This window comes from Lottia gigantea (genome assembly GCF_000327385.1).
Source record: "Lottia gigantea unplaced genomic scaffold LOTGIsca_62, whole genome shotgun sequence".
NCBI lineage: Eukaryota > Metazoa > Mollusca > Gastropoda > Lottiidae > Lottia > Lottia gigantea.
Genome location: NW_008710115.1, coordinates 856,460 through 865,016, shown reverse-complemented (window position 1 = coordinate 865,016; position 8,557 = coordinate 856,460). Strand labels below are relative to the sequence as shown.

The following is an 8,557-nucleotide window of genomic DNA, read 5'->3' as shown; positions in this document are numbered from 1 at the left end:
CATCTTCTATTGGTCAGATTGCAAAATTTTAAGGATTTTTTTTTCTGTAATAATTCTCCCATAATTATTCTGAGTTGACAGACTCGAATTGGTACTAAATGTCTAGAATGGTGAATGCCATGTATTACTAACTGTTATGCCCTAATGGAGCTCAGAACAGTTTTTAGATACGGACGTATGAGAATGAAGTTTATTGGTGACATCCGTCATATAAGACGAAGTTCGTAATACCTTGACCATTGTGAAGATGGGTGACATAGGTCTTTTGGAGTGGTATTAAGTAATAAAATGCTTGCAGGGAAATCGAGCAATTTTTATGGTAGTTTAATAAAAAGTAGATCGTTGTATTTAACGTGCCACTGTTAACAATAGTATTGTGTTAGTATGGCGGGTCGTCCTTAAATGTAATAACTGTCTCAATATTTAATTGAAGTTTGTATCTGTGTTCTATGATTACCACAAATTAGCTACTTGTAGATTTTGTTGAAGGAATTATTGTGTAGAACGGGAGATTGATTCAATACAAAATTCTTGTTATTGTAAGTTTGTCTGAACAGATCTGTATTTGTTTTGTAACGTGAGCATTTAGTCAGGAGAGGTCGATAAAGATTCCGAGGAAAAAAACTTCTTAAAAGGAGAATATCTGTTGTAAGGGCACGACAAGTCAATAAAATTCGTCAGACAATTTCCTCCGTTGAATACAGCCTGATGGTCAAGTATTGACCAGCTTCTGAAATCAAAAGAATGTGTGTAGTTTTCTCAAACATGATTAAAACTAATACCCCGAGCTATTCTCTCTGTAATTCTATATTGTCAAACTTCCTCCAGCTAAAATAATTATCTCAGATATTTTAAAAGACATAGTGAAAATTATACATGTTAGAAATATGCTGATGATGCTTCTTTTCTTTCAGATATCCTGCACGACCTGAATTGCACGTATACAAAATGGCGTCCCCGCCCTTCAACCTTCCAGCTAAATATATCTGACAATAAGCTCAATGGTGAAGAAAAATGGCCATTTCAATCAATCATAGACTATGTGGATTATTTACTTAGTATTTGGAGCTGTACGTGAGATAGAAAGCTTACCCCAGTCCCAGCCAGCCTATCTCACTCGCTTTCAAGTAGACGCCATATTGGATCGATGGGATATTTCATGAAAAGTATAATGGCGGGCGTGCTGGGTAAATATTTGAAGTAGTATTAGAGTAATGGCCGCCTGACAACTGTAATATAAGCGGTTATACATTTAATAACTAATGTACTCATGTCATGGCGTTCGATTTTACATACACTACTATTATGTGAAATTATATAAATTTATCTGTATTTTCTAAAAGTTAATATTATAATAAAAATTTCACAATAACAAATATTTTCACTGTTAAAATAGCGCCCAAAAGCAACAATTGTAGAGCGATATAGTAATATTATAACAGCTCGAAGAGTAGAACACAGTTCCAAAAAGATTTTTTTCTGCCATTTCATAAATATTGTAAATAGAATTTCAGTGATTTTACATTTGAAATAGACACTCTTCCTCCCAGAAAATTCAGGTGAAAATGACCTTCTTTACAGACTGAAAATTCCCTTCTGTAAAATCTTTTTTTCTGGTGGTATATGTAATTGATATTTCAATTCTAATATATGATATAATAAGATCACCACAGTTATTTCTATACAAACACAATCAAGAGCATTTACAAATCTGATGCACAATTACCAACAATTATGATTAACTTGGCTTCTACAAAGTTCCCTTTTGGTGGGATCTCTTTTTCAAGGGACATAACTTGCGTTGAATCATTTTTCAATGAATTCGAGTATGAAGTCTTACTTTTCTGCACCCCTTTGGACTGAAAAAGACGAGCAACGCCAAATTTTGCTCTTTGCAAAGGCTTACTCTTTTTCCAATTTCAACCATCGAAATTTGGTTAACGTGGACAGCCTGTAGTACAAGACGGGTTTATTGTACCGTCTGACCGACTAGACGTTTGTCAATGTCAACACATCCGATCTGCATCACTGACAAGAAGAAACCGAAAATCCAAAGGTATTATCTCGACCTATTCTATGATTTAACCCTGGACATGCAAGTTTGCTAGGGAGCGTCTAACTCATTAAGCCACCACAGTTCCCTTGTAAAGCATTTCGGATCATAACATTCTTTAACAATGAATTTTGACTAAATGTTTCCATCAACCATCAGATGTATCAGACTTTTTAGCTAATCTCATTCGTTGATACTCCTTCCTAACCGTATGTCTCTTTCCACCTCCAATTCATCGGTCTGACGTTCAAACCGTCTCCAAACTATAATGAAGCGCTTAGTGCATAGAAATACAACGACTTTCGCGAGAGTAGACTGCGGTTCTCCACTGTTCATATCAATTTCAACGTTGTTTTTCCCACAAGCCGAAAGTCTTTGAGTCAAATTTCACAAATTGATATGTGAAGGTTTAACAGGCGCTGCTACAAAATGTCGTGAATGAGAGAACACCACTACACATTGGCCTGCTGGTTCATTCCTCGTTAGGGACACATAGAGTTACTTCCCATTACCATCAATTTTGCTTCCAAGTAGAATTCCTTCTAAATTGTTTCCAGATATTTCTAAACCTCATCCTTATATTGCTTAAGATAGATTCAAATTCCATTTCACTCAATTTCAGCAATACTTGAAATAAAGATGTGTAACAGTCGCTTGATAACGGCAGCTTACACCCCAAATTTAATTTAAGTTATTGTGTTTATTTATACCTAGAATCACAACAAGAGTTCTTGCACCTAAGTAATATACCACCAACCCCCTGACAAATTAACAAACCAAGTCACAGATTGGCCTTGGCATAAGCTGTGATTTAGGGGCGAGCTTTCCCTGCAATACCTGTTGCTTGTTGTTATGAAGGTTAAGACAAACATTATTACAGTACCAATAGCCTCTTTATGGAAGTGTCATTACGAACTCAAGAAAATATTTTTTAACGCCGTCGGTAAAAATTTCAACGGGGCGAACACCCAATATTAGCTACTTGCTTGGAATATAAAAACGCTGCTTTTACGAAGGGTATAAGATTTTCTCTTCGAAGTAATCCCCCACGTCCCCATCCTTCTCGTTACGCTCATATTGGCTCTTGTAAGGATTGATCTGACATTCTCAGTAGCTCCATAAGCCGCGTTTAGACAGCCACGATTTATCCGGGCGAGGTCCGGACCGAGTACGGTTCGGCACAAAAAAGTGGCTGTGTAAACGGGTTGAGAGGGCTCGGCACCGTACTAGTTTCAAGTGGCCGAGTCCCGCAAGAAGAGGTGGTCTCGGTCCGGACCGAGTACGGCACGGCAAAATATAAGTGCCTGGGCCGGGCCAACTTGGTCACAGATTTCTTGGTGTCATCCACGTCTTCAAAACAGATCCTCTTATGACCCCCTTGATCTTGGGAAAGAAAAAAAATCATATGGAGCCAAGGCGATATAGTAGAGAGGTTGCTCGAACACGGCGATGCACTTCTTGGTCAGGAACTGCGTATGATGCCCAGGGAATTGTGAGCAAGCGTGTTGTCATTGTGTAGCAGCCATGAGTTTTATTACACAACTCTCGCCTCTTCTCGGTAAAACTTGGAAGGGGAAAGCTTATATAATTAGTAGCTTGGATTTGAAAATAATCATCTGTGGCACCAGTTCTAAAACTTTTTTTGTCACACCTCGTATGTGATGTCAGAATTCCATAAGTCTGTGTACATTTCTAGGGCGAGTTCTTCGGATCAGAAAGCTGAAAAGCCCAACAAAATAAGATAAGCGTAAACCACAAGCGACCACAATATCAGAATTTGTCTAAAGCTATAAAACCATCCCAAAACCGACTGCATTGATAAACACAAATATGTTTGAAATTACCAATTATATACCCTCTAGCTAGGTTCTAGATATTGTTAAAATATTAATATGTTTACTAATTGTTTAATCCCCAACCAAAAACCTATTATTTGGATGTATTTTGCTTTGAGAAGTTTGTGACATTTCATCTTTTTATTATTAAATTACAATAGAAGTACGACAACGTAAAAAGCAGTGTTTAAGAGTTTTAGACAAAATTATGACTACAAAGAAACTTCATGGATAGGCAATCTTTTCTGGAATGTTTAGTGATGCCAACCCATGACCTTGACCTTCATAATACTCTTCATTATCAACATTTAATTCCTTTAACTCACTGTTCATAGGTACGTTTTGAGTGTCGCCATTTTTGCTATACGATGTTAAAGGTACGAGCAATGATTTGCCACTACTTTTCCTTAAATGTTTTTTTGTCAAAGGCGTGCAACACTGTAAATCATTAAGAAAGTGCAGCGTTTGACAACCCACATCTTCTTTGTTCTTACAAAGTGCCTTACTTTCCGGTAATGAAGAGGTGACCCTTTTGAAGTCTTTTTTCCACGCGGTATTTATATTTTGTTTGTCGTGTGATTTAGATTTACAATGCAGAATAGACCAAATTTTTCTCAATAGTTCTTTCCGGAACAGTATATAAACCCAGGGGTCAAGGATTTGGTTTATACAGGCCATACGAATTGCCCACAAATCTACCGCATGGTTAACTGGTTGTAGTCCTGTTTGGTTGATGACAAGTCGAACCTGAAATTAGAAAATATAGACAAGGTGAAATTAAATAACAGTAGGCGTCTGAGAAGGAACGTAAATTCATCTTTTTCTCCAGAAAAACAATGTAACAAAGTACACTTTGTTTTTGATACCCAATGTCTGGTATCATTTTAATGTTCTTGCTTAAGAGGTTTTTTTTCGTTAGAATGACGCCTCTGATATGGCCCAGGAAAGTCGTGCATGTTTTGAAAGTCACTTTACATATTATTTAACAAGAGGAAAGTCGGTTGGCAACGGCCATGTAGCTTCCTTGACTAACACTGCGCCGTCCTTCTCAAATCATAGTAACACACGTTTTTGAAGTTTTTGTTAAATACGCATTCTTCAACGTGCCTTATTAAAGAATATAAAAGTGAGAAAAGACGATTAAAATAGCTAAAATAATGTTACCCAATTCATGACGATGTTAGTGGTGTATGCACTGGCTTAACAGAACGGAAATAGTTTGTCTCAACTAACCGAATTTTATGAAAGTTCAACCATGGTATTTCTAATGTTAATTAAGGTCAGTGAAAAATAAATGTCACTTGAAAGATTTCTTTGTTTACACTTAAAACACTTTTCATAGATTTCTGTCGTGTGACCTGTTTGGTTTTTTGACTATTAAAATTAGAACAAGTGTCCGTTTTAGTTCACCATGAAACATATTTCATTTTTAATTGAAACATTATAGCAAAAGTTAGATTCAAGAGAGCTGCTCCCTGTATAGACAATGTTGCAATACTGCGCTGTTTGATAGCATCGTGATTTAATTTGCTAGGAATCTCAATTTAAAGTCCACTTTTTAATAGATCAACGAGGCATAAGCTACATAAACTCAATAGCTATCTGGGTAGATGTTTCTTGTAATCCCATCCACAGTGAAATATAACTATCATGTGGTTTTAGAATACCTATCTTAACAATAGTGATGAAAGATTAACCATCATCAATATCTATTACCAGATGCATAATACTATTGATTGAGGCAAGGATTTATGAAAGAAAAAAAATGGAAAGCCAATTGGCGTTTGAAATGGTTTTCATATTCTGGTGAAGTTTGCTGTCATTTTAAGTGATACCAAAATAGACAACCGAAAATTTAAAAGTGTTAATATGTACATTATAATATGTACGTTTATCATCTTCACTCAGTCTGGGATAGAAAGTTTTGATCAGATTCAGTTATTGCCCTCGACTTGGTTAATACAATTTCTCAATTGTGAACATGACAGATTCTGATGGTGTATTTTATTTTTCTTTTTGATAGAGTGTGATTTATTTCGATGAACAGTTTTAGAGTTATTGCTCTTGGCTCTCGAATGCAGTAGAGAGATTTTGATGAATATTTTTGTTAGTTACCAAATATTCCAGGATACTCATGTTACTTTAATGCATGTTTTTAGCGCAGATTACCCTGCTTTGTATTTTTTGTGTTTGATCCGTTTTGACAAATAAAGAAATTATATAATGTGCATTCCGTTCGCTTTCCAAAGACATTAAAATTAGGCTATTCAACAAAAGTTCCAACTATGAACAAAACATTGACCTGGTGACCATGTAAATAAAAAACACAAAATTATGATACGCCAATGCCAATCATTTAGCCTCGATTTAGATACTGGATTTGGCAAATGTTGTAACTCAGTGTTGAAAATTAACGCAAAACTTAAATTTGACATTAACAATCTGACCTTGGAACTATACAACAAAATATTGACATCATAAGACTAAAGTTTTTGTATGGTTTCCTATGTTACCAACATGCATAAACAATACTATTGTATAATTTGTGTTTTAAAGCAGGGCCCTCTTGAAAGTTACTATTATCAACCAACTTGTACTAACAAAGAGCAGTGGGTCAGTGGGACCAGAAATTCGTTTCAATGATCACCAAGCAGTAAACCTTAAATGCAAGAAAACTGTTCCTGGAACGGTTATCCTCTTTACTATTGACCCCGAGAATTACTCTGTGATCTGAATGGAAAATCATGACATAAATTGGTGCTCACGATTCATCAATACCATCTCATATTACCACAGGAAATAATGATACGTGATTATTTTATATTCTTTTATCAATATTTAATTAGAATAAATCATATTTTACGTCTTGCCAATATATTTGTTCATTTCCCCCATTGGCCGAGAATTACAAATTGTCAATTTGACATGTTCCTATGACACTACGTTAGATCTCTCTAAGGACATCAGGTCCGTTCGTCCCAGACGAGGATGTACGTTCACCTATAGGTTCGTTTGCATTATACTGAGGAGTCAGTATGATATATTATATATTATCATGTGAGTTGAAAAAATATAAGCGTCTTGTCGTTCTGAAGTCACAAGAGACCAAGGCCCTGTGTGCCAGAGGCTGAACACGTTAAAAATTCCTTCGATTGGAACCCAAAATGTCTCAAACAATGCGTGAACCAAACCATTTGAAATTATGAAATTATTGAGTTCACAAAAATGCAAGTGTCACAAAAAATGCAAGTGTCACTAGCAATGTTCAACCTTCCACTCTGCGATTGGTTTTGACAACCCCTTTAGAGAGTCCATATAGCTTTTTTATATTTATTTTTAATGGTTTTAGACTTGTAATGATTGTTACTTACCATTAGTGGAGCATAACAAGTAGCAAATACCAATATAATACCACCTAATAATATCATCATCTGTACCTCACTGTTTAATTTATTAGACTGTCTTTTAATTAATGTTGATGGTTTGATGTCTTTAGCCGATTGCCTCATCTTAACCAACACTATCATAACAGCTACATTACAAATAGCAGTTAAAAATATGACAGCTAAACCAACAGACGAATAAAAATAGGTAAAAATCTTCCCAGTTAGTTTGTCGCTTTTATAGTCAAAGAAGCACCAAGTTCCAGGATACTGAAGAATATTTTCGCCCAGTCCAAACATTGGTAACAAAGCTATAAATAGCGACGTTCCCCATATTCCTATAACAATATACTTCACTTTCCCAATTGAAAATCTCGTTTCATAAGCATAAGGATGGATGATGGCCACAAATCGCTCAAGTGCCATTGCACCAACTATCAGTAATGTAGCTATTCCAGAAAATATCATCATAAATGAGGAGTAATTACACAAATGATGTCCGCCGACCCATGTTCGTCCTGTAGAATATACAATAATAGTAATTGGTGACACCGACACAATTCCAAATAGATCTGTACAAGCTAAAGCTCCAACTAATCTGTAAAATACTGTCTTTTTATGTTTCTTTCTGGAAGTTCCTAAAACAACCAACGCCAACACGTTTCCAAATACACCACTAGCAAACATTAACGTTGGAACAGTCACTGTTAATAAAGCATTATAAGAAGAAAGCGTTGCGTTTCTATTTTCTGTCACGTTATCAAACACAGTAACATTGGAAACAAACGTAGTCAGAAACGCAACCGCAGTTGTTTCCATTATCTGAATAGTAGACGAACCTCACAAATACGTCTTTGTATGCAACTGTCCAACAGTCTTAACTTATATTTTACTCGATAAAAACGTGTCTAGTTTGGCCGAGGTTTAGGGAAATGTATAATCCAATTGTTCAAGGATAAAACAAAGCTCACTTGAGGTAACCTTGAAGTGAAAAAGAAAGAATTTTAAGCCAAAGGTCGGTAATTATTCATCTCACATCTTCTTTGTTAAATTAAAGTTAATATTGCTTGATCTCTACATTACCTGCATGTAAATTCATTAGTAGTCTGAATTGGTGACGCTTTATCCTTTAGTAAACACCACTAACTCTTAACCACTCGAATTCAAACAAATCTTCAATTTGTCCGCTAAATATCAGAAATTCTGTAACGGAAAACACTTGCTTGATAAATTATATTTCATCAATTGACATTGGTATTGGTCCATCAGGTTGGTTGGTGTAGATT

The 8,557-nt window shown here is 35.7% G+C and overlaps 1 protein-coding gene across 1 annotated transcript; it reads right to left on the bottom strand.

The window, feature by feature from the left end:
• Positions 1 to 4,476: 4,476 nt before the first annotated feature.
• On the bottom strand, positions 4,477 to 7,973 carry LOTGIDRAFT_73649 (hypothetical protein; the record flags this gene model as incomplete). Its single annotated transcript, XM_009064345.1, has 2 exons — positions 4,477 to 4,635; positions 7,260 to 7,973. Coding segments are annotated over 2 exons (873 nt in total), but the record flags the coding sequence as incomplete, so codon positions are not given.
• Between the last annotated feature and the right edge of the window lie 584 nt (positions 7,974 to 8,557).